Here is a 26,892-nt window from a genome sequence, read left to right as displayed (position 1 = left end):
GCACTTGCTTCTAGAAGTATTTTAATGTGTTTGCTGTATTCACGAATAAATTTTGTAGGTTTTTACCCCTTTTGCTTCCCTTTTTATTACTCTGGGCCCCTGTCAAGGTTGCACTTTTAAACATACTGGTAACAACGTTTATTAAACAGGTTTTCTCATTGCACATGGCTGTAGAATCTCTGGCCTGTGGGCCAATCTGTCTTCCCTATTTCCCTTCTTATTCCCTTCTTATTTTTAATGTTCCTATGTGGAAAATATATATGAAAATAAATTTTGGATTTAAATTTTAAAAGAGACCAGGAAGGCTAGGAATCAAAATGCAGGAGGAGAGAGAGGGAATCTTTCTCTCTCAGCTGCCTGGTTGCTGGTCTTGGCTCTGTTTTCCTCCCTGTGAACTTCATTTCCCAGCAGCCTTTGCAAATCCCTCAGAAACAATCAGCAGCTGGCCCCATTTACCTGAGCATGTGCACAGCTGGGGGAGAATAAGTCTGGGATGCAAGAGGCGAGTCCTAAATTCAGCACCACCTGTCTAGAGCTCAAGAGAAAACGTCATGGGATCTTGTAGGAGAAGCTTAACATAGAGTTCCCATTTCTGCTCTGCTTCCTGGGCGCTGACATCCTAGCTTTTAATCTTCCACCCCCAGAGTGAGTGCTGCATTGGGGCTGGATAGTAGACCCATTTTCCTTTCTACTTTCCTGGGTGAGTTAAAGGAATTCTTTCATTTCTTCAGAGGAGAATGGAATCTGGGAGGTGCCTAGTGGTGGGAGTGGAATTTGGTGAGGAAAGTGTTGTTGCGTGGCGATTCCCGCCCCCTCCCGCAGATGGAACCAGAATTTAGGTTAATGGGCGAAAAATGGCCACAACTGATTACAGGTAAGAGCGGTATTGGCTTTAGGCATTGGCCCTATCAGACTAACCGGTATAACTGGGAAGGGTTAAGCACCAACGGGGGAGCCCCCGAGATGAACATCCCTAGGCACTCCCCGAGGGGTTACCGCTCGGGAGCGTGTTTTAGGCCCTAGCCTCCATAGGTTTTGAATGAGGCGACGCCCCGCCCCCGAAGTCCTTTAACGACTTACCCTTCAACATTTGGGGGAGGTGATGGCGTTCCTCCCCACAACTCATTTGCATAATAATACCCCTGCCAATGCCTAACCGCCAAAACCAAAGGTGTTGTGACGTTTTCCTACGAGGTAGGGGAAAAAACCAAGTGGCTTCCAAAATATAGCCAATTAGCCAAATGGAAAAACTCCTACCAGGTCCCTTGCGGTGACCAGCCGAAGCCCATAGCAAAGTCCAGATGAGAACCAAAGGGTGGGAAGGTGGGAAACCGCAGCTGCTGAAATAATAATAATAATAATAATAATAAATTTTATTTATATCCCGCCCTCCCCAGCCAAAGCCGGGCTCAGGGCGGCTAACAACAACGAGAAACAAAAGAAAGGGGCGAGCGTGGGCTGCCCCAACCTTAAATGCACCTTACAAGTACCGCCCCCGCCGCCAGCCGATTGGCTGGCACGATGAATGATGAATCTTAATGACCCTGGGATTCCCCAAGTCCTGCGGGGCTGCAGCCAGCCCCACGAGGGTGTGAATGGGGCGTGAGCCCGCAACACCCCCCTCCATATGTCGGGAGTGGCATTGCAACAGGCAACAGACTTTGGTTCAAACCCACAATATTAAGAAGAAAAGGGCTTTATTGTATAGGTTTCCAAACAATGCATGTTGGTGACAACGCCTTTTAGACATGCATCATTTTCCGACGCAGCTATTCAGTTTTTCCAGCAAACTGCAGGTTAAACTAACCCCTTTCCAGACCCAGGAGGTGCATGGGAAGAATTCACACAATACACCTACATACTTCAGCCAACACACTATTGTGTGGCGACACACAGTTTAGAAAGCTCTGGGTTAATGTATCTGGGAGTGGGAGGCGGAAGGAGGGGCTTTCCCAAGTTTAGTTTCAGTTTCAGTTTCCCTTCTTTCTTGATTGATCATCTTCCGTAAAGGAGCTTTTGCATTCAACGTTTCTTTTGTTAGAGGTGTCCTTGAAGCAGGAATATTAGGTTTGGAGACTGCACTGCTGGGGAGCTGGACCTCAAAGTCCCTGCCAGGAAGCAGCAGCATCCTTAGGAGTAGGTGTACTTTGCCGGTGTAAAAAAAATAAATGACCACATTAATGCCATACTTTTAAAGGTACTTCTGTAGCACCCTGCTTGTGGTTAACGCTTAGCTGGAATGAAATATTCAACGCAGCAACAGAGAAATTAAAAAAATAATTTATTTGTCAGACAAATAAATAAGAGGCACAGTGGTATATGGTTACCAAGCTCTGGCCTGGCCTCCTGCCATAATGGCCAGCACTTATATTCCCTTAATCCAGCCCCCTTTGCTCCTCCTGTGGCTGCCTCTGTTCAATCAGCCTGGTTGGATTTCCTATTGGCTGATTGCTATAATTAATTCTAAGAGATACACCCATATCCTCCTGTCCTTATATGGAACACAAAGAGCTATATATTGTTACATCTATAAATGACAAATAAGTAGTAATATATCTTACATGTGTCTCAACAAGGAATCTTAATTACCAGCTCACCTCTTGTCTTCCTTGCCCTCCAAAACAGATGGTTAATAATTTTAAAATTTTATCTTGAACAGATGTCAGAGACCTTGGGTTCATATTCTCATGCATCATCAATGAAATATCTCCTTTTGGAGGTCTTTAAACAAAGGTCTGACAGCCATCTGTCATGAGGGCTCGTTTGGCGTCTCTTGTCTGACAAGGGGGGCTAAATACAACTATATGAAATCTAGCATTTCTTAAATCCTTTGCATAATTACATTTAAGACAATATATTTAATACATAACATAGGTAGCCTTTTAAAAGGATAAACTTCCTCAAAGTAAAAAGGAAGAAACAGTTTACAGCCTCAAAATAAAATAGGAGAAAAAGCCTCTTCCCCTTTTCCCATGTGCCCTTGGCCTTTTGTCCTGTGGCTCAAGTTTAATGGTTTTATTTTACTTTACCCATTCCTAATTATGTTTGGTCTCTGCCCTTTTTATAACATGTAGGGTCAGTGTCCTCACTCAGTCTGTAATTCCAGCTTTTACGACTTTGAGAATTGTTTTCTGCTATAAATCAAGGGGGGGCCCTTTGTCTGGGAGGAAAACACTGTCAGTGTTTTCTTAAGCAGCTGGTCTGCCTGGCATGAATACTTTTGAAAATCTAAGCCCATTTAATTTAGGAACCTGATCAAGATATAAGCCAATATATGCCTTGATTAAAAATGCAGTCTATATTCAGATGCCACACTTCTTTAAACAGACATGGCTTCCTCCAAGCATTCATTTCATTCATTCATTTTACTAACATATATACCGCTTGGTACAGCAAAATATTGAAGCAGTTGACACAATGTACAATGATCCCATCTCAAGCCAAAAGCAAGTACAGATTGTCAAAATATAGTAAGAGCCAATGAATCAAAACATTAAGACTGGAATAATGCCTGTGGTCTATTACAATGCTTCTTTAGATAAAGGCATAGGGCCCATATTTAAACCCATATTTGTGGTTGATTCTAACTACTGCTTGTTCCTTGCAAACTGTATAGAAAAGAATTCAGTGATACCTCGGGTTAAGTACTTAATTTGTTCCGGAGGTGTCTTCTTAACCTGAAACTGTTCTTAACCTGAAGCACCAATTTAGCTAATGGGGCCTCCCGCTGCTGCCGGAGCACGATTTCTATTCTCATCCTGAAGCAAAGTTCTTAACCCGAGCTACTATTTCTGGGTTAGCGGAGTCTGTAACCTGAAGCATATGTAAACCAAGGTACGACTGTACATGCACAAATAGATGAGGGTCACGGTGTAGTGTTTGGAGGAAATCTGCTTAACGCAGGCATCCCCAAACTTGGCCCTCTAGATGTTTTTGGGACTACAATTCCCATCATCCCTGACCACTGGTCCTGTTAGCTAGGGATGGTGGGAGTTGTAGAGTCCCAAAACAACTGGAGGGCCAAGTTTGGGGATGCCTGGCTTAACGCGATGCCCTTCCTCATAGCTCTCTGGGTGTGGGAATACCCCTAATATCTTGGGTGTCTCCGTTACATATCCCGCATTCTCTTCCAGAGTGGAGAGACCTGTATCTGTGACCCATGGAGGACCATGACTCTATGAATCCTCACTGGCAGTGCTCTTTTGTGTGGGACGCAGAGGTACGCAGACCCCTAAACATTTTGTGAATCCAAGTCTGGCCTCATTAAGGGGCAGTATTTCAATATGAGTAGGAAAATGAGAGTACCCCTAAACATTTTTAAAGGAAAAAAGCACTGCTTACTGGTATGAAGAACCGGGAGACGTCGAAGCCATGCTCTCCTTCTAGGTGAAATAATTAAGAAGCAGAGGCCAATGGCCCATCTAGTCCATCATTCTGTTCTCTCAGTGGCCAAACAGATGCCTGTGGGGAAACATGCACAAGAGCTCTCTCCTCTTCTGCGGTCTCCCAAAACTCGTATTCAGACGCATTACCTCCTCTGACTGGGGAGACAGAACAGAGCCGCCATGGCTAGTAGCTGTTGACAGCCTTCACTTCCATAAATATAATAATAATAATAATAATAATAATAATAATAATAATAATAATAATAATAATAATAATTTATTATTTGTACCCCGCCCATCTGGCCGGGCTTCCCCAGCCACTCTGGGCAGCTTCCAACAAAAATTAAGAATACATTAAAATGTCACACATTAAAAACTTCCCTAAACAGGGCTGCCTTCAGATTTCTTCTAAATGCCACTACCGAGAAGGCCCTCTGCCTGGTTCCCTGTAGCTTTGCTTCTCGCAATGAGGGAACTGCCGGAAGGCCCTTGGCACTGGACCTCAGTGTCCGGGCAGAACGATGGGGGTGGAGACACTCCTTCAGGTATACTGGGCTGAGGCCAATCATATTTTAAAGGGATCTAAATTGGTGGGCGTTTAGTTACCATGGGCTGTTATGCTGCCAGAGGATTGGTTGTGGATCCAAGGGTTGAGCTCTGCGGCAGACCCACCCGCTTACTACCAATTAATAGTGTGGTGGACTCACCCCACTAACTTAAGGCTACCAGACATCCCCGTTTCCCGGGGACAGTCCCCGGATTTACAAATCAGTCCCCTGACAAAATCCTATCATTCCTATTGAAATTGAAAAGTGTCCCCGGATTCATTGAAAAAAATCTGGCAATCTTATGCTAACTGCCCCCCATTAAATATAGCACACACTCTTCACTGTACGCCAATTGCACAAATTTCTATAATTAACCACAGTTAATTAACCACATAGTAGATTAGAGTGAAATAAAGCGGGTCAGGAAATGCATTCTTTTCTTCTTTACTTCTTTACTTCATTACTTCTTTCAAGTAAAAGTTAACTTTGATAAAGATGCCACAGGCTTAAACATAATGCTCTAGGCACCGCTCTTCTTAAACTTTGGTTGCTAAAAATCAGTTGGTCCACTTCAGTTAGATGTTTAGGTTCTAGAAGAGGTGGTAAAATGCTCGGTTCAGTTTCTGCTACTTAGTTATGACAGGTGGTTCAGTTAAATACATTTAATACAGCACAGCGGATTAATACTTTGGTCCGTGAGTGAGGGGCACTTTTCTTCAGTTACATACTCTTTTAATCATCTCATTCCTGAGTTATTCCAAATGGAATAATAGACCCAGGGGACTGGTTTAGGAGTCTTCTTTACCTAGAAGAACTCGAGACCCATGGAGTCTGTATTCCCACAGCTTCTCCCTCTCCTGGCTCAGTCTCAGCCCTTCCAGAACATTCCTGTCTGTCTACATTTCCCAAACCCTCAACACTTTCTCCATATATGTAAAGCTATGAGGCTCTGTCCTCTTGCTAACATCCTCAGTGTGGATGTTCAAGTCAAATAGGAACCAGTTCTCCATCAAATCCTATCCTGAACCCTATCCCTCAACCTGAACCCGCTCTAACATCTCCAATCAAATCCTGTCCGTCTTCTCAAATCCAGCCCTATCTAACTCTCTCCCTCAGAAATGGCTCCATTCATTTTCCCTCCAAAAGTGATGCTCCTCCCCCCTCGGTGTCTAGTTTACTCTGTAGCCAATCAGCGAAAGGCTCCAGCCCTCTGGTGGAATTTCTTGGGAACTGCACCACCAGACTCTAGTCTGGCTCTGCTGGCCATAACATGCCCTGTCCCTCTAGTGATTGAGAAGGCCATGTGCAGGCCACAGTAGACTAGACAGGGCTGCCTCTTCCATATTGTTTTATCTAGCCCATCTAGAGCGCTGGGGGCACCTGCCTCAAAATAGCTGCTATGGCAGGTTGGAGAAGCAAGACCCTGGGGGGGGGGCATTAATGCTGTGAGCCCCTCCATCAGAGCTCAGGTGGCTTAGATGTGTAAATAAACCATTTATTATCAACATACCACAGTCTCAGCTGTCCCTCATTCTGAGGAAACTGAGCCCTCGGTAAGCGCATGGAACCCCTGGGAATACCGCACCACTTGGAGATTGGGTGTGTGTGCAATAAATGGGCACACCTTAAATGTGTGGTGTGAACAAACACAGCCCTAATTTCTCACTTGCAGAGGGTGAGTGAAAAAGATGGCGTGGACTGTTGCTCCAGCTATTGAAAGGATTCCTTTCTGCTGTTTCAGTTGATACCGGAGGAGAAGGAAGAGGAGGCTGCAAATCTCCCTGATGCAGGCCAGACTCCAGTTTTAGTTGAGCAGAGGCAGCTGCAGAAGGAAAACGAGGAGAACGAGGAGGGCAGGATTGTAGGCAAGTTCCGTCTTCCCCTACCCCTTTGTCCTCCCCGCCCCACTTGACTAAAGCTCCTCCCTTTTATATCTCACATCCTTGCATATCCCCCCCCCCCGCAGTTCACCTAGGTCAGCCACCTGTTCCTAATGCTGCAGTTGGCATGGCCACCTACTGGTCACCATATGAACTGCAGATAAATAAATTCTTATTTATCTTGGAAGACAAGAAAATCAGGAATTGTGCCAATGCATTAACAATAAGTGATTTTGTTTCATAAGAAAATAAAACCCTGTCCCAGGTTATACAAGCACTTGTATCCTAATTGTTCCGCCAGAGCATGCAAACCAACAAACACATCAAATTTCAGCAGTATACTGTTGTTTAATTCCAGTAAAGGGATGCGGGCAGCGCTGTGGGTTAAACCACGGAGCCTAGGACTTGCTGATCCGAAGGTTGTTTGGTCCCTGCTCCTGCCAACCTAGCAGTTCGAAAGCACGTCAAAGTGCAAGTAAATAAATAGGTACTGCTGCAGCGGGAAGGTAAACGGCGTTTCTATGTGCTGCTCTGGTTTGCCAGAAGCAGCTTAAGTCATGCTGGCCACATAACCCAGAAGCTGTACATTGGCTCCCTCGGCCAATAAAGCCAAATGAGCGCCACAACCCCAGAGTTGGTTTAGGACTGGACCTAATGGTCAGGGGTCCCTGTACCTTTACCTAATTCCAGTAAGCTACCGGTAATTCTTAAACCATTAATATTCCCTTCAATCTCTTAACCTCCTGCTTTAGAGAAAAGGAAAGATCTGCTGGGCAAGGTGTCTTTTAGCAGCATATTCTAACAGACATAGGGGGAAATAAATAACTCGCACTATGGGAAATAGCCAAGTTCAATGAATGAAACCACACATTTAGTAGAGAGCCAACGGAAGTTTTCCTTCTCCTCTGGGGTCCCATCAAGACTTTCTCCCCTTTATTTCAACAGATGATATGCAGGTAACTGAGAATGAAGGAGAACGTTGTGCGATGTTGTCAACGGAGTCTGAGCCCAAAGAGATGAACGGGAATGTTACGCAGAGAACTCAGGTGGAAGAGAGACCCTATCAATGCAGCCGATGTGGAAAAAGCTTCAAACACAAGTGGAACGTTTATGAACACCAAAGATTTCACACAGGAGAGGCCCCCTATTTATGTATGTGGTGTGGGAAAAGCTTTAAGTACAAGACGTCCCTTGTTCTGCATGAAAGAAGTCACACGGGAGAGAAGCCCTATAAATGTGAGGAATGTGGAAAAAGCTTCAGTCATAGATCAAACCTTGCCTCGCACCAAGTAACCCACACTAAAGAGAAGCCTTATAAATGCTCAGAATGCGGGCAGAGCTTCAGTCACAAGTCCAACTTCAACGTACACCAGAGAACCCACAAAGGGGAGAGGCCATACAAATGCTCAGAATGTGGCAAGAGTTACCTTACTCAACCCAACCTTAGGGTGCATCAAAGAATCCACACGAAAGAGAAGCCTTATCAATGCTCAGAATGTGGGCAGAGCTTCAATCAAAAGAGCACCTTGAAAGTACACCAGAGAACCCACACAGGGGAAAGGCCATACAAATGCTCAGAATGTGGCAAGAGTTACATTACCCGATCCAACCTTAGGCAGCATCAAAGAATCCACACGAAAGAGAAGCCTTATAAATGCTCAAAATGTGGGCAGAGCTTCGATCGTAGCATAGATCTCAACGCACACCAGAGAACCCATGAAGTGGAGAAAACATACAAATGCTCAAAATGCAACAAGGACTTTACTTCTCCGTTTGATCTCATTAAACATAACAGAATCCACATTGAAGAAGGACCTCACAAATGCTCAGAATGCGGAGAGAGCTTCAGATGCAGCACCTCCCTTATGGCACATCAGAGAATTCACAGAGGAGAGGAGCCAGATTTTGGCCTGAGCCATGCTTCTGAACCAAGTCTTGTTGAACATAATGTAACCCGCCCTGAAAAGAAATGTTTTGTATGTTCCATTTGTTCCAGAACATTTGGGTGCAGCGGAAGCCTTGGGTTACATCAACTGAAGCATAAATAGGAGACATCGCAGAGTTTCTCAGGCTGAAGCAAGACCCTTTTTAAATATCCAATTAATCAGCACAAGACATTTCCCACTAAATAACCCACAAATGTGGGGAAAGCTTTTATGATAGCGCACTCATTTCACGTCAGTTTAATCGGCACAAGACAGCAATGGAGAGGCAGAAAGATCTTGCAAATGCTTCTGTTTCTCCATTCTTCTACTTCAGTGTATTGCTCCAATCACTGGTACTTCTTTTTAAATGCATGTTTTACTTGGCACTTGCTTCTATAAGTATTTTAATGTGTTTGTTCTATTCATCAATAAATTTTGTATGTTTTTTATTCCTTTTGCTTCTCTTTTTATTACTCTTGCCTCCTGTCAAGATTGTAGTTTTAAATATGCTACTGCAGCGTTTATTAAATTGTTAGTTTGGGGTTTTTGGTACGGCTTTTCTCATTGCACATGGCTGCACAACCTCTGGGCCAATCTGTATTCCCCAAGCCATGGCTGCCCAGCGATGGAGGAAGGCTAACCAGGAACCAGGGTGGGGCAAATCGCCAGTGCCGCATGCGTAGCATCGCTATGTATGGCGCATGCGAGTGGCGCCACACATGTGCTGTACGCAGCGGTTTGCCACCACTGGCACTCGAATACCGTATGAATGGTGGCAGGATCATCCGCTTGCAGCTGTAGCGGTGGCGAAGGGATCCCACCGCCATCCGTATGGCGCTTGAGCAGCGCCTGTGGCAAACCGCTATGTACGGCACATGCGTGGCATTGCGCACATGCCCTGTACGTAGAGACGTTGTGCATGCCCTGTACATGCCGTGTATGCCTCCTTACACAGAGGCCACCCTGATGTCCCAGGGGAAACCTTCAAGCAGGACCTCACCCCAAGAGGATTCTGGTACAGTCAAACCTTGGTTGACGAACGCAATCCGTTCCGGAAGCCCATCCAGCTTCCGAAACGTTCAACAACCGAGGGGCAACTTCTGAGTGGTTGCAAGAGCTTCTAGCACACAAGCAGAAGTCGCACTGGACGCTGGGGTTCTGAAAAATGTTCGAAAACCAGAAACACTTCTGGGTTTTCGGCATTCGGCAGCCGAAACATACGATAACAGAGGCACTCGTTGAACTGTATTTGAAAGCATTACTGCCTCCAACCATGGGGCAGGGCATAGCTATCATGAATAGTAGCCATCAATAGTTTCATCTGTCATAAATGGGTGCAATTCTCTTTGAAAGCCATTGCATGACTGAGCACATGATCCTACCAGTTACTCTAGGCTTCCGATTTGGAGAGGATGCCTAAGGGTTGTTCTCCGGCTTCTTCCAGCCACTCTGGGAGTACAATGTGAAAATGCTCATCATCTATTTCCCACCCAAACTACACATTATGTTTTTGGTTTCTTTGCTGCATAAACAAACAACCAAGCTGACATTAACAGTTAAGTACCACTATCTACATGTCCAATGAGATGGATGAATGCTGCATCTTCCTAAGATGGAGGACAATAGCCCAGGCAACAACAAATTCAAAACAAAACAAAAAAGCAATAAATCAAAACGCATAGGGAAAAGAGGATCTCTGTCTATCATCTATCATCTATCTATCTATCTATCTATCTATCTATCTATCTATCACCTATCTATCTATCATCTATCCATTGCTCTATCTATCTATCTCTGCTGTCTGAGTTCTCTTTTCAGGTCATGCTTCCTCACTCCAACAGTTTGTTTTGCTGTGAACTCCAATTCCCAGCAACCTTTGCACTTCCCACATCAACGATCAACACCTGGCCTCATTTAGCTAAGCAAACACCCAAGTGGGTCAGTGAAGGGGCTTGAGATGAAGAAGGAAAGTCTGTGAATTGACCAGTGTCTACCAGAAGGGGTGAGCTGGAGCCTACCAAGAACTCAAGAGAAGACATGCTGGGATTTGGGTAGAAAATTCTGAACTGGGGGTCCCTGTTTTCCCCCTCACCTTTGTGGCATTTAAATGCAGACTTGATCTCACAAGGGGCCGCTGCTCTGGGTCTCAAATGTAGACCTGCCTTAGTCCTAAGAAGACCTGGGTGAGCCAAAGGAGGCTGGCATTCCTCTGGAGGAATGAGAAAGTGACAACAAGGGGGTCCCCAGTTTTATGGGAGGAGGAATATGGTCAGCAAGGAAGAGTGCAAGAGAGGGAATTCTTCCCATGGATGGGTAAACTGGGGTGGGGTCTTGGCTTTTTCATTAATTAAATATTTCACTAAGGGGCAGTGTCCATGTAGGAGCATGACTGCTTAAGGGACAGTTCTTGGGGAGCTGCAACTCAGAGTCGATATCAGAAGGGAAAAGAGGGACAGGGTGTGTATAAGGGCTTCTGCAGATGGAAGATGCTACATTTAAGGAGCAAAAATGCTGCATTTCGTAGAACAAAGATCATAGAATCATAGAATCATAGAATCATAGAGTTGGAAGAGACCACAAGGGCCATCGAGTCCAACCCCCTGCCAAGCAGGAAACACCATCAGAGCACTCCTGACATATGGTTGTCAAGCCTCTGCTTAAAGACCTCCAAAGAAGGAGCCTCCACCACACTCCTTGGCAGTAAATTCCACTGTCGAACAGCTCTCACTGTCAGGAAGTTCTTCCTAATGTTTAGGTGGAATCTTCTTTCTTGTATCAACAAGGTCTTAGGGGGAAGGAATGCAGTTCAGTGGGAGAGTACCTGCTTTGCCTTGCAGATGGTTGCAGGTTCAATCCAGTCCATGCAGACAGTCCTAAACTAAGTGGTCAACACTCCTATTCTCTTGTGTAGGATCATGAAGGAAATATTACATTGTGAGCTATTTTCATAAAACAATAACATGCGGAATGTCAGAAATCTAGCGTACATATGCAGCACTCAAAGTACCCTACCAAGAACTCAAGGTAAGACGTGATGACATTAGGCAGAAAATTCTGAACTGGGGGTCCCTGTTTCCCCCCTCTTTCTTCTCCTTTGTGGCATTTGAAATGCAGACTTGATCTCACACCTCTGCAAGGGGCTGCTTCTCTGGGCCTCAGTTGCCGAAGGGAGAGTCCTTGCAGGGCTGCAACCCAGAGTCAATAACAGAAGGGGAAAGGGGGACAGGATGTGTATTAGGGCTTCTGCAGGTGGAAGTTGTGATATTTCCTGGAGCAAAGATTGAAAGAGTCTTAGGGGGAAGGAACGCAGCTCAATGGTGGAGTGCCTACCTTGCACTGCAGAAGGTGGCAAGTTCAGTCCCCAGTATCTCCATGTAGGGCTTGGGAGAGCTTCCCATATGAAACCCTGGGAGCTGCTGCCCGTCAGTGTAGACAGTACTGAGCTAAGTGGCCAAAGTTACTATTCTCTTGTGTACATGAGGATCATGAAGGAAAAGATTCATTTTTGAGCTGTTTTCCTAAACTAGTGAGTGTCCAGTGTGCATACGGAAATACTCCTGTGCTTCTAATTCTCTGTATTTCCTGTTTCTCAAGGTGCTTTGTTTCTAACAATCTACTTTCCTAAACAGGCAAAGGGAAAGCGGCAGCCAGTAGACGAAACAGACGCCTGTGGCTAAGAAGAAGGTTGCAAGGAGCCCAGTTGGACCACAGACACGATGATGATGTTTGATACTTGCAAGGAGCCAGACCTGTGCATTGTCTATGGGGAACCCATCAGGCAAAAGCCCATAATCCACAAGAGAACAGAGGGTCAGAAGAAAGCCCACCCAGCCCACCCAGTCGAGGAGGAGGAGGAGCATGTACCCCTTTTTCCTGGAGGAAGTTGCAGATCCCCCTGGGAAATCACGGTACAGACAATTCCTGGTGCTGCTAAGGAGCAGGATGTGTGCATTGTAGGTGAGGAAAACATCTGGCAGTATTCCAACACGTGCAAGAGAAAGGTATGTTTGCAGGAAACCCACTCAGTAGAGGGTCCAGTTGATAGCAAAGGAGACTCCAGTGTCCCAAGTAAAACTCTAGCCCGGACCGTTGTTGATGCCACAGCCAGGACCATGATGTTTGATACTTCTAGGGAGCCAGACCTGTGCATTGTCTATGGGGAACCCATCAGGCCAAAGCCCATCGTCCATAAGAGAACTGAGGGTCAGCAGGAAGCCCACCCAGTCGAGGAGGAGGAGGAGGATGTACCCCTTCTTCGTGGAGGAAGTTGCAGGTCCCCCTGGGAAATCATGGTGGTGACAGTTCCTGGCACTGCTAAGGAGCAGGACGTGTGCATTGTGGGTGAGGAAAACATCTGGCACAACCCCAACATCTGCGAGAGAAAAGCGTGTTTGCAGAAAACCCTCTCAGTGGAGAGTCCCATTCACAGCAAACTAGACTCCAGGGTCCCCAGTGAACTTCCAGCCCAGACTGTTGTTGATGCTTCTAAAGGACAAGACATCTGCATTGTGTATGAGCAAGGTGTCCTACAAAAGCCCACCGTCCATATCAGAATTGGGTTTCCTGAGGAAACACAACCAGGGGAGGATGTAGTTAAGCCTGTTGCTGGCGGAGAAGATTGGAAAGGCCCCAATGAATCTAGTTTCCAAGCCGTTCTTAATGCCACCAAGGAACAAGACTCCTGCGTTGGGTACGAGGAAATGGTTAGTCAGGAGGCCATTTTTCAAGGAAGAGCCCCCTGTGAAGCCACAGCTCAGAGAGGTATGGATACTGGTAAGTAATGGGACTCCCGGGTAATGCATATTGGGGAGGGAAATCCCAGGCTGAATTCCTTCTGAGCTCCAGGCCTTGACTGTCATAGAACCCACTCTATGTAGGTACTCTTTGCTGCGGAAACAATACTGCTCTTGAGTTGTGTGTGCGTGTGCGTGTGCGTGTGTGTGTGTGTGTGTGTGTGTGTGTGTGGCTTGTGCAGAAATTTTTAAAAAGAAATTATATACAGTGGTACCACAGGTTAAGTACCTAATTTGTTCCAGAGGTCCATTCTTAATCTGAAACTGTTCTTAACCTGAAGCACCACTTTAGCTAATGGGGCCTCCTGCTGCCGCTGCACCGCCACACAGCAATTTCTGTTCGCATCCTGAAGCAAAGTTCTTAACCCGAGGTACTATTTCTGGGTTAGCGGAGTCTGTAATCTGAAGCGTATGCAACTTGAGGTACCACTGTATACATCTCTGATAGCAATTTAACTTTGAGCTCCAACAATTCGGTTTGAAATCTAGATTTTTTATTTTCGAAATCTAAATTTCTTTTATCTCCATTAAATATATCATTTACTTGATGATATTGCAACCAACCCCTAAGTACTTCTTCTATTTGATTATATGATTGAAGTTTTAATCCTTTATCGGTTTCCATCCATATCTCACCATAGGTGGCCCACCTTCCCCCAATATTTAATTTTTTAACAGTCAATGCCCCTACTGGAGATAGTCACCATGGTGTTTTTCGTTCTAACAGATTTTTATATTTGTCCCAAAGTTCATAAATTGATTTCTGTAGTATACCTGAAGGAGCGTCTCCACCCCCATCATTCTGCCCAGACGCTGAGGTCCAGCGCCGAGGGCCTTCTGGCAGTTCCCTCATTGCGAGAAGCAAAGCTACAGGGAACCAGGCAGAGGGCCTTCTCGGTAGTGGCGGCCGCCCTGTGGAACGCCCTTCCAGCAGATGTCAAAGCGATAAACAACTACCTGACATTCAGAAGACATCTTAAGGCAGCCCTGTTCAGGGAAGTTTTTAACGTGTGATTTTACTGTATTTTTGGTTTTTATGGAAGCCGCCCAGAGTGGCTGGGGAGGCCCAGCCAGATGGGCGGGGTATAAATAATAAATTATTATTATTATTATTTATTATCACGTGATTTAGAAACCCTTTATAAACTTTACTTTGTCATACCAAAGATAAGAATGCCACCCAAATCTGTTATCATAACCTTCCAAGTCTAGTAAATCCGTATTTTCCAATGTTATCCACTCTTTCAACCAACACAGGCAGGATGCCTCGTAATAGAGTTTCAAATCTGGCATTGAGAATCCACTTCTTCCTTTTTTTATCTATTAAAAGTTTAGATTTTATCCTTGGTTTTTTCCCTTGCCAGATGAACCTCGGTAGTACTTTTTGTCATTCCATAAATTGCCCTGGTCCTTTAATTACCAGAATCATTTGGAATAAAAACAGGATCTTGAGTTTTATATATATGTAAGCCTGCTGGGAGAGCATTCTGGGCTATCTGCAGCCCCCCCCCCCCCCCGATCTCCGAGCGTCCTCCGGAGAGCATAGCTCTGGAAAGGCATTCCCTTCTTCTCCAGGGCGCTCCAGCGACATAAAGCAACTTGATTTATGCACGCTAATCTTCTGGCAATGCACAGCAAGAAGAATGAACCATCCGTAGATCTAAACTGCGGGAGGCAGTGGAGGACAGAAGTGCCTGGCGTGCTCTGGTCCATGGGGTCACGAAGAGTCGGACACGACTAAACGACTAAACAACAACAACAAGATCTAAACTATGTATTTATTTACACTATATTACACAGACACAGAATCATGACGCTCTCTCTCATTCAGCTCCGAAAGAGAACAGGCAAAAGTGAAAGTACATCACATAATACATATAGATAGGACTATATCCGGTTCTCACACTTCCTTTCCGACAGACCGTGTAATTTCCACTAATCACAAAATGCAGCCTCGGAAGAGTGAAATTGCTAACAAAGGCTTGTGCAGAAATTTCTCAATTTAACTATGTACTTTTTGATGTTTCATTTGTTGCTCATAGTATTTTGCTGTATATTCTACTCTTAAGAACTAGAAAAGTTTCTGTCAGGTGATGGTGTGGTTGCTCGAGAGCAAACAGGCAAGACTCCAACCTGTCTTCTCCAGGCTTTATTATCTGTACAACCTATCTTACAGTGCAGAGCGTCACAAGTCCATGTCTGCTCAGTCGCTAGCAGAATCTGGGAATGGGCGGTCCTTATACCTTACCCAGCATAACAGTCGTGTGACCCCCATCCTTCTCCTCTCTCTGTCTGTGCACAAACCTACTGCACACGTGGACACTGGCAAAAGGGTACTTGCCTCCCCTCCCCTTTGCTCAGGCTCGGTGTTGAGGCTCTCCCTAGCATCTTCTGATCCCTGCGCCCTGCGCCCCTTCCCCACTGGAAGCAGGGCTTCCCTCCTTGCAGAGGAAGAACTGCTTCGCAAGATCTTCGGAGGCTCTCTGTAACACAACTGCTCTTCCACCACTCGCCTCTGAGCTGATGGCAGTACCCTCACAGTTTCAATGCATCAAGAATCAGAAATCTTGCTCTAACCAGGACGAACAACATAGCTATGCTCCCTAAAGCCAATCTAAACTTGCAATTGGAGACTGGTGAAACTTTGGCTCTGTCATAGAACCTACTCTATTTAGGTTCTGCTTGCTGGGGAAACAGCAGGACTCTTTGCTGGGGAAACTGTACTGTTCTTGGGTTGTACACAGTGTGTGTGTGTGTGTGTGTGTGTGTGTGTGTGTGTGTACACACCATATTTTTCGCTCTATAAGATGTACCAGACCATAAGACGCACCTAGTTTTTGGAAGAGGAAAACAAGAGGGGGAAAATTCTGAATCCCAGAAGCCAGGACAGCCAGCTGGATCACAGCGCTTTTCCTCCTCAGGGAAAAGCCCCCAACACACGCTCCACACGGCTCTTTAAGGGGAGTGCTGAGCAGAGCCTCCCACTTGCATTCGCTCCATAAGACGCACACACACTTCCTCTTACTTTTTAGGAGGGGAAAAGGGCGTCTTATAGAGTGAAAAATTCGGTAAGCCTTGTAGACAAATTTTTCAATTTAGCTGGGTACTTTTTGATTTTTTGTTATTTCTTCACAACTACTTTCCCTATGTTCGTAGTCTGCTACTTTGGCTGTATTGTCTGCTCATGAGCACTAGAAAAGTTTCAAAGCACCAAGAATTAGAAATCTTGATCTAACCTCATGATGGACAAAAAATATAGCTATGCTTCCTAAAGCCAATGTAAGCTTCCACCTGCAGACTGAGAAAATATTTGCTCTAAAGATTAGGAACTTGCTGGTGAATCTGACGCAATGGCAAAACCAGACTCAGGATATTGAGCAGAGTGGAAAGAAAGGTCACCCATGATGGCAACTCATTGCCCGCTTTGGCAGCAATGGCCCCAAAAGTGTAACAAAATACAAAATATATTAGACTGAATCACTCTGTTTCCATCTCTCTATGACATCCATGTTTTCCTTCTCTCTTTATCCAGCAGGTGTTGTGCAGTGGAGACAGAACAGAAGGAAAACTTTGAAAACAGCACAGGATGAGATGGTGGAGCAGAACCTCCTGAGTCACGATGGACCAAGGAGGGAAAAGAGAAGCCACAGAAAACGGAAGACAGACAAATCCATCGTTCCTCAAAGTAGCTTCTTCACTGAGCAAGGAGAACAACCAGAAAACAGAGATTCTTTGAGAACATCCAAAAAGGAGAAAACAATTCAAACGGCAGAATCTGGAGAAATAAGCAGTGGGAGCAGAAGCAATGGAAACAGCCCCACACGCCCTACAGAGGTGAAGCGATTTACTTGTTTGGAGTGTGGCAGGAGCTTCAGGAATCAGAGGCAGTTTGCTGACCATCAGAAGATTCACACAGGACAGAAATCACATAAATGTGCAGACTGTGGAAAGAGCTTCCGCAATAAATGGAACCTTAAAGTACATAAAAGAACCCACACAGGGGAGAAGCCTTTCAAATGTACAGTGTGCAAGAAAAGCTTTAATGTGAGATCAAACCTTACTGCACATCAAAGAATTCACACAGGGGTGAAGCCCTACAAATGTTCTGTGTGTGGGAAACGTTTCGCACGCAGCTCATACCTTAATGCACATCAAAGAACTCACACAAAGAAGCACTACAAATGTTCTCAGTGTGGGAAATGTTTCGCACACAGCTCATACCTTACAGTACATAAGAGAACTCACACAGGGGAGAAACCTTTCAAATGTTCAGTCTGTAATAAATGTTTTTCTAGGATGTCAACCCTTACTAATCATCAGAGCATTCACAAAGGGCAGAGACCCCATGAATGCTCAATATGTGGAAAGAGCTTCACCCGTAAATCAAACCTCAAGAGGCATCAAAAGCACCACACAAGGGAGACGCCCAACCAGGGTTCAAATCTCAGTCAGAGTTTAGATGATGAATTGAGACCTTATGTAGGTGAGAACACACAGCGGATTTAAAGCATGTAACTTCAACTATGGTAAGAAGGTCGCATCCACACAATACTTTTAAAGCTTCCCCCCCCCCAAGGAATCCTGGGAACTTCAGTTCTTAAGGGAGCTGGCAATTGTAGGTCTATGAAGTACAAACTACTGTTTCCAGAATTATTTTAACAAACCATAGAAAAGCTATAAATGTGCTTTAAAGGGGTGGTGCAAATGTGACCTCAGCCTCGGTGTCCATCTTTTGGGCGTCACAGGAGCCACCCAGAGGCCTGTCCCCACCTGAACCTCCCAATACACACACATAATACATGCTTTGGGCAGGTTCTTGAGTCTTTTAAGTGACTAAAACTCATTGCCTCAACTGGCTTGTTGTTTATTGTTTGTGTGGATTCCATGTGATTGTTGAAAAGTTTTTTTACATATAATAAAGTGCCTTCATTTTAATAAGTTATGCCATGAAAATTGCTCTTGGGAGAATCTAGAGAAAACTCAGCTCTTTCCTTGGCCAGAGCAAAGTCAACCAGCACCTTTCTCTCTTGACCCTGGGAATTTCTCCCCAATAAATTCATCCGGCTGAATTAACCATGTTGGGGATAATTTACGTGATTCTTTAGGCTTTTGAAACCAAAGAGAAGGATTGACCCAAGGAAGGAAGGGAAGTTTGAAAGGCTTTAGAGGCTCCCCTGTTGGAAATGTAAAATTGGCACAGTAGCTGCTTCTGCTTTTTAGATTTGTTTTGAGACTACCAATCCTGAATAATAAAGTTGCATAAATATTACAGTTTGTACTCTTCTGTTTTCTCTGGCTCCTCACAACAAAAAATGGATGCAGCTTTCCAATTTAGGTTGCAGTTTGCAGCACACTTAGCGCACATTCACAACATAATAATTATAAATAATAATAATAATATTTTTTTATTTATACCCCGCCCATATTGCTGGGTTTCCCATACAGTGGAAGCAATGTGATACTGCTTTAAACAGTCATGGCTTCCCCCAAGGAATTCTGGGAGCTAAAGGTTAAGAGTGCTGAGATGGGTAAGGGCAGACCTGCTGTTCTCCTCACAGAGCTACAGTTTCCAGCATTACTGAGGGAAAGGAACTGATGGTTAAACCACTTTGCCCTAGATGCTCAAAGAACCCTCAAATATTGGTGAATTGCAGAAGACAAGTTGGATTTTATTTAGTAAGACTCGGTCCTCTGAATATATGAAGATTTTATCAACCATAAATCATTGTCCGCACCTGTAACTGAAATTGTGGCAGACAGAATGAGAAAGCTTCCCCATAGTTCTATTTCCCTTTGAGAAATAGCTTAACCTGTTGAAATTCTGCCTGCTACACAGCTGTTAAAGGCACAAGGATCAGAATAAGTACACTTGAAGGGAGAAGCAGCTTTTGAGGACTCGGGGGATTCCTATTGCCTGGTATCTAAACCACTCACAAATCACTCCCAGCTCTGCATTCACTCATTGGCTGAAAGGCTGGTGCCTAAAAATAAGGAAGGAAGGCACCAGGAGAACCTCCCTGGGAAGAGCGTTCCAGGAGCGAGGAGGCACCTCAGGAAAGGCCTGTTCTCAGGTTCCCTAAATGGTACTGCTGTCAATAGCCCACATTTTTGCAACACCCTCTTACAGCCCAATTGATAAAACAAGGTCCAGAATGTGGCCGGCTACATGCCTCGGGCGGCGACATGTGGAGACAGACCCATGGTCATCATGACATCCACAGCCAGTTGCATTGGTGCTGATGGTTGGAAAATGCCCTGGGGGTACCTGCAAGCCCCCCGAACTCTGAGCGTCCTCCGGTACGCTCAGCTCTGGAAAAGGCATCTCTCTTCTCTCCAGTGTGCTTCTAGCGACATGCATCATAATGATATATGCACACTAAGCTTTTGGCAAAACACAGCAAGAAGCGTGAGACATCGTAGAGCTAATCTACTCTTTATTTACACACTAGGTACAGACAAAAGCATAATGACGTCCGTTCTCTCCAGCTCTGAGAGAACAAACAGAAAGAAATAAAAGTGAAAGTACAGTATAATAGGACCCACAGCAGGAGAGATAAGACTGTCTTCCTTTCCCACCATCGTCCCAAACAGGCATGTGATTTTCAACAATCTCATCTGCAGTATCGGAGGAGTGAAATTGCTCACATTGATGTCCCCCAAAACCAGCAGTTCTCTCAACCATCATCAATTCCCCAGGTTGGGGAACTCAGAGCGTCCTCCGGTACACCCAACTCTGGAAAAGGCATCTCCCTTGCGTGGCGAGTTCCCGCCTCCCACCAGTGGTAAATAACGACATAAGACACCATAATTAAGGTTAATGGGCTAAAATTGGCCACAACTTTATATGTTACAGGTAAGAGCGGTATTGGCTTAGGCATTGGTCCTATCCATCTATCTGGCTTCAGCCTGATGGCTTGAAGACCGGCAAGGGTTAACACCAGCAGGGGGAGCCGTGCTGATGCACATCAACTAGGCACTCCCCCGGGGTCACTGCTTGGGGGCGTGCTTTAGGCCCTGACCTCTATAGGCTTCGGACAAGGCAACGCCCCCCGGAATCCTTTACCGAACTACCCTTCAATATTTGGGGGATGGCACTCCTCCCCCCATCTCATCTACATAACAATCCCCCTACCAATGCCTAACTGCCAAGACCAGAGAAGTTGTGACGATTTGCTACGAGGTAGGCAAAAAACCAAATGGCCGGTGCCAATTTGCTAAGTGGAAAAAACTCCTACCAGGCCCCAAGGTAGGAAGTGGCTTTGCGTGGTGAGTTCCCGCCTCCCACCAGTGGTAAATAATGACACAAGACACCATAATTAAGATTAATGGGCTAAAATTGGTAACAACTTTATTGGTTACAGGTAAGAACAGTATTGGCTTAGGCACTGGTCCTATCCGTCTATCCGGCTTCAGCCTGATGGCTTGAAGACTGGCAAGGGTTAACACCAGCAGGGAGTGTGCCATCTGGGCATAACCCAGTCTCCCTCACCTCTCCCTACCCTGAACCACTATGGTGGGGGACTCTGCTATTCTTCCCAGCTCCTCTCCTTCCAGACACATCTCCACTCCCTCAATAATAACAGAGAACAACCAAACACACAAATGTCAAACAGTTAAAACCATTGGAGCAGCAGGCCTGTCTCCAGCTGCCTGAGCCCAAATAACCCTCCCCAGACCTAGACATTTCCTTTAAAAAGAAAGTCTTCCCAGGTTGTCATGTTGCGCCCCCAAAGAGGACATGTCCAGGTTTTCCCAGACATATGGCAACCCTACAGTGTATAAAATTCATTGCTACAAAAGGTTTGATGCACAATAGCACCATCATGTTCAGGACCCCTCAACTTCTCAACACCAGATTCTGGGTCTTCTACGTCCAGTAACTGGTCTTCCTAGAGCTATCCGATTGGCCACTGTAGAAAATAGAATGCTGGACTAGCTTATGGTCAAGCTAACATTATCAGGGTCAAAATCTTTTTTTAAAAAAACCACAAAAGTTGATGTTATTATATTGACAGTATGTGAAACTGGGCCACAGTTTAAACAAAAACAAAAAACAAGAAAGTTATAACTCAAAGTGCAGGAGGGGAAAAGAGGGCATTTCGGTCTTTCTCTCTCTGCTGTTTAATTTCTCTTTTCAGATCACACTTCCGGCCTGCCACAGTTTGTTTTTCTGTGAACTCCAATTCCCAGCAGCCTTTGCACTTCCCACATAAACGATCAACACCTGGATCCATTTCTCTGAGCAAACACCCAAGTGGGACAGTGAAGGGGCTTGAGATGAAGAAGGAAAGTCTGTGAATTCACCAATGACTACCAGAAGGGGTGAGCTGGAGCCTACCAAGAACTCAAGATAGGACCCATGTGAGTCCAAGGATGACAGGCCTTTGGAAGAATGAGAAAGTGAAAACAAGGGATTTCTCATTGTGCAGGAGGAGGAATGTGGGTAGCAAGGAAGGGTGCAAGAGAGAGATTTCTTCCCCTGGGAGGTTAAGATAGGGTGGGGTTCGGAAGGCATCCTCTTGCCATTTGTGTTTTGCGTTATTTACATTTTTCACTAAGAAGGGGGATCTTGCTTAAGACAGAGCTGCAGCCTGGAGTCCACAACAAAAAGGAAAAGAGGGACAGGATGTGTATTAGGGCTTCTGCAGGTGGAGGTTGCAACATTTCCTGGAGCAAAGATTAAAAGAGTCTTAGAGGGAAGGAACGCAGCTCAATGGTGGCGTGCCTGCCTTGCATTGCAGAAGGTGGCAAGTTCAGTCCCCAGTATCTCCATGGCTTGAGAGCAGTACATGTGAAAAGGATCTAGGAGTCTTGGTTGACCACAAACTTGACATGAGCCAACAGTGTGACGCGGCAGCTAAAAAAGCCAATGCAATTCTGGGCTGCATCAATAGGAGTATAGCATCTAGATCAAGGGAAGTAATAGTGCCACTGTATTCTGCTCTGGTCAGACCTCACCTGGAGTACTGTGTCCAGTTCTGGGCACCACAGTTCAAGAAGGACACTGACAAACTGGAACATGTCCAGAGGAGGGCAACCAAAATGGTCAAAGGCCTGGAAACGATGCCTTATGAGGAACGGCTAAAGGAGCTGGGCATGTTTAGCCTGGAGAAGAAGAGGTTAAGGGGTGATATGATAGCCATGTTCAAATATATAAAAGGATGTCACATAGAGGAGGGAGAAAGGTTGTTTTCTGCTGCTCCAGAGAAGCGGACACGGAGCAATGGATCCAAACTACAAGAAAGAAGATTCCACCTAAACATTAGGAAGAACTTCCTGACAGTAAGAGCTGTTCGACAGTGGAATTTGCTGCCAAGGAGTGTGGTGGAGTCTCCTTCTATGGAGGTCTTTAAGCAGAGGCTTGACAACCATATGTCAGGAGTGCTCTGATGGTGTTTCCTGCTTGGCAGGGGGTTGGACTCGATGGCCCTTGTGGTCTCTTCCAACTCTATGATTCTAAGATTCCATGTACGGCTTGGGACAGGCTTCCCATATGAAACCCTGGGAGCTGCTACCTGTCAGTGTAGACAGTACTGAGCTAAGTGGCCAAAGTTACTATTCTCTTGTGTACATGAGGATCATGAAGGAAAAGATTCATATCTGAGCTGTTTTCCTAAACCAGTAACAGGAGAGTGTCCAGTGTGCATACGGGGATACTCCTGTGCTTCTAATTCTCTGTATTTCCTGTTTCTCAAGATGCTTTATTTCTATCAATCTACTTTCCTAAACAGGCAAAGGGAAAGTGGAAGCCAGTAGACGAAACAGAAGACGCCTGTGGCTAAGAAGAAGATTGCAAGAAGCCCAGTTGGACCACAGACATAATGATGATGTTTGATACTTGCAAGGAGCCAGACCTGTGCATTGTCTATGGGGAACCCATCAGGCAAAAGCCCATAATCCACAAGAGAACAGAGGGTCAGAAGAAAGCCCACCCAGCCCACCCAGTCGAGGAGGAGGAGGAGCATGTACCCCTTTTTCCTGGAGGAAGTTGCAGATCCCCCTGGGAAATCACGGTACGGACAATTCCTGGTGCTGCTAAGGAGCAGGATGTGTGCATTGTAGGTGAGGAAAACATCTGGCAGTATTCCAACACCTGCGTGAGAAAGACGTGTTTGCAGAAAATCAGCTCAGGGGAGGGTCCAGTTTACAGCAAAGGAGACTCCAGTGTCCCAAGTAAAACTCCAGCCCAGGGTGTTGTTGATGCCACAGCCAGGATGATGATGCTTGATACTTCTAGGGAGCCAGACCTGTGCATTGTCTATGGGGAACCCATCAGGCCAAAGCCCATTGTCCATAAGAGAACTGAGGGTCAGCAGGAAGCCCACCCAGTCGAGGAGGAGGAGGAGGATGTACCCCTTCTTCGTGGAGGAAGTTGCAGATCCCCCTGGGAAATCATGGTGCTGACAGTTCCTGGCGCTGCTAAGGAACAGGACCTGTGCATTGTGGGTGAGGAAAACATCTGGCAGAACCCCAACATCTGTGAGAGAAAAGCGTGTTTGCAGGAAACGCTCTCAGTGGAGAGTCCCGTTCACAGCAAACTAGACTCCAGGGTCCCCAGTGAACCTCCAGCCCAGACTGTTGTTGATGCTGCTAAGGGACAAGACATCTGCATTGTGTATGAGCAAGGTGTCCTACAAAAGCCCACCGTCCATATCAGAATTGGGTTTCCTGAGGAAACACACCCAGGGAAGGATGTAGTTAAGCCTGTTGCTGGTGGGGAAGATTGGAAAGGCCCCAAGGAATCTACTTTCCAAGCCGTTCTTAATGCCACCAAGGAACAAGACTCCTGCGTTGGGTACGAGGAAATGGTTAGTCAGAAGGCCATTTTTCAAGGAAGAGCCCCCTGTGAAGCCACAGCTCAGAGAAGTATGGATACTGGTAAGTAATGGGACCCCCTGGGTAATGCATATTGGGGAGGGAAGTCCCAGGCTGAATTCCTTCTGAGCTCCAGGCCTTGACTGTCATAGAACCCACTCTATGTAGGTACTCTTTGCTGCGGAAACAATACTGCTCTTGAGTTGTGTGTGTTTGTGTTTGTTTGTGTGTGTGAGTGTGTGTGTGGCTTGTGCAGAAATTTTAAAAAAGAAATTATATACAGTGGTACCACAGGTTAAGTACTTAATTTGTTCCAGAGATCCATTCTTAATCTGAAACTGTTCTTAACGTGAAGCACCACTTTAGCTAATGGGGCCTCCTGCTGCCGCTGCACCGCCACACAGCAATTTCTGTTCACATCCTGAAGCAAAGTTCTTAACCCGAGGTACTATTTTTGGGTTAGCGGAGTCTGTAATCTGAAGCGTATGCAACTTGAGGTACCACTGTATACATCTCTGATAGCAATTTAACTTTGAGCTCCAACAATTCGGTTTGAAATCTAGATTTTTTATTTTCGAAATCTAAATTTCTTTCATCTCCATTAAATATATCATTTACTTGATGATATTGCAACCAACCCCTAAGTACTTCTTCTATTTGATTATATGATTGAAGTTTTAATCCTTTATCGGTTTCCATCCATATCTCACCATAGGTGGCCCACCTTCCCCCAATATTTAATTTTTTAACAGTCAATGCCTCTACTGGAGATAGTCACCATGGTGTTTTTTGTTCTAACAGATTTCTATATTTGTCCCAAACTTCATAAATTGACTTTCTTATCACGTGATTTAGAAACCCTTTATAAACTTTACTTTGTCATACCAAAGATAAGAATGCCACCCAAGGACTTCCAGGTTGGTGCCTCCGGCAATGGCGGAGTTCCTCTGACCGGGAGGAACTTGCCCCGTGGGAATTTGGGTCTGTACGGCAAAGGCGGAGACCCGTAAAAATCACAGGCGGGAGAAGCCTGTGAACGTGGGATTCGGCGGGCACCTTTTGCGCCTCCCCTACTCGTGGGGAAACCCGGTTTAGGGGATCCGGAGCGACGTGGGGTGAGCGGCGCGGTGCTTCAAATCGTCTGCTTCTTCCACGGAGCGAAGCCGCATAGCTGTTGCCAGAGAGCACTGAATTTTCCTGTGGACAATTGGACTCTAAAGTAATTACCCGTGAGTAGAGCTGAAGTGGGAGAATTGGATTTTTAAACGTTTAATTTGGCATCGAAACGGGGAGGTTCAACACAGGAAGTCCGCCTCCCCTTTTGTAAATAAATTAAAGCGATGAGCCTGCAAGCTGAAGTCTTGGAAACCCTTTTGTAAAAAGACTAAAATCTCCATCGGCAAAGAACTAACCCCCCCCCCTTTGGAGACAGGGGGGGAGTGGTGGACTGAATATGCCTGTAGGAAAGAGTTAAGAGAGTTAAAATACCGCCGCTCAGACCCTGGAAACGGGCTGCCTAGCAGGATCGATGTCTTTTGGAATGTTCATTGACAGCGTTTAGAACGTTCATTGACAGGTTGCGAAATAAGAGAATACATTGTTTCTACTGTTTCCGGCTGCTTTTAAGAGGAGTAAAAGTAACTGAAAACTCAAACTAACTTTGGATTATTGGAACATTGTTTAAAAGAGGACAGTACTGACTAATACAAATAGAAACTGTTTCCCCTAGTCGAAGCTTTTGAAATTGGCTGTTCCATAGGAGCTGGGCTAGGGGAATTTCCAGCTGTAAGATAAAGAAGTGTGAGACTCTGGGATTGACCTTGAGTCTCTTAAGTGTTATGGCAAATGGAAAGGAAAAAATAGACGGAATGTCGACAGCAGAGACCTTAGCGGCCGTATTAGTGAAAATAAACGATTCACTGGAACAACTTCACAAGAAAACAGATGTTATGAATGTGAAAGTAAATGCTGCAAATATTAAAATAGACTTAATGGTAGAAAGTTTAAATAATCTGGGACAAAAGGTGAATACCAACACAGAAACCATCCAGAAATTGATACAGGAATCTACTCTGATACGGCAAACTGCGGATGAAGTTAAAGAGAAAACACTTGCCGCTGAATTTAAAGCAATTCAACTGGAGAGAGAGAGAGTTCCGTCCATACAAGGACAACTTGATGAACATAAGCTGACATTTGCTATGATTGAACTTAAAGAGAAACTGATGAATTTGAGGATCAGAGCCCCACCTGAGGAAAAGGAAAGCTTGACAGAGTTCCAGGAGGAGACAGGACTAACATCGGCTGAGAAAGAGAGGTTTTTGGGGGTTAGTATGACTGCCAGAAATGTGAATCTATTCAAGGACAACTGTGAAGGACATTGGGTTGAAGAGAAGGGGGATTTGGAAATATGGTCAAATCTGAAGTTGTTATTGTCGGGCTGAGTTGCTGTGGTGGGAATGAGGGTTGCTGTGTTGTTGGGGATGTTGCTTTTGTTTCAAACATTGCAAGCTTTGGATGGGATGGATTGTTTCAGGAGGTGGCAG

General features: G+C 45.4%; 2 protein-coding genes and 1 long non-coding RNA gene across 3 annotated transcripts; 2 read left to right on the top strand and 1 right to left on the bottom strand.

The window, feature by feature from the left end:
• Positions 1-257: 257 nt before the first annotated feature.
• LOC309525516 lies at positions 258-6,250 on the bottom strand. The gene is made up of 3 exons (XR_014216371.1): positions 5,739-6,250; positions 4,342-4,461; positions 258-529 (listed from the first exon to the last, which is right to left on the bottom strand). It is a non-coding gene; the product is annotated as an uncharacterized lncRNA (long non-coding RNA).
• Positions 6,251-7,584: 1,334 nt separating this feature from the next.
• LOC309526158 (uncharacterized protein) lies at positions 7,585-8,897 on the top strand. The gene has a single exon (XM_082212073.1). The coding sequence runs from the start codon at positions 7,764-7,766 to the stop codon at positions 8,859-8,861; it is 1,098 nt and encodes a 365-aa protein (XP_082068199.1). The 5' UTR covers positions 7,585-7,763; the 3' UTR covers positions 8,862-8,897.
• Positions 8,898-12,454: 3,557 nt separating this feature from the next.
• Positions 12,455-18,730, top strand: LOC309526208 (uncharacterized protein; the record flags this gene model as incomplete). The annotated part of the gene is made up of 2 exons (XM_082212122.1): positions 12,455-13,511; positions 17,064-18,730. The coding sequence occupies 2 exons, from the start codon at positions 12,455-12,457 to the stop codon at positions 18,035-18,037; spliced, it is 2,031 nt and encodes a 676-aa protein (XP_082068248.1). The 3' UTR covers positions 18,038-18,730.
• Between the last annotated feature and the right edge of the window lie 8,162 nt (positions 18,731-26,892).

Source organism: Podarcis vaucheri (assembly GCF_965113315.1).
Source record: "Podarcis vaucheri genome assembly, chromosome: 2".
Lineage (NCBI taxonomy): Eukaryota > Metazoa > Chordata > Lepidosauria > Squamata > Lacertidae > Podarcis > Podarcis vaucheri.
This window is presented reverse-complemented; position numbering and strand designations above follow the sequence as displayed.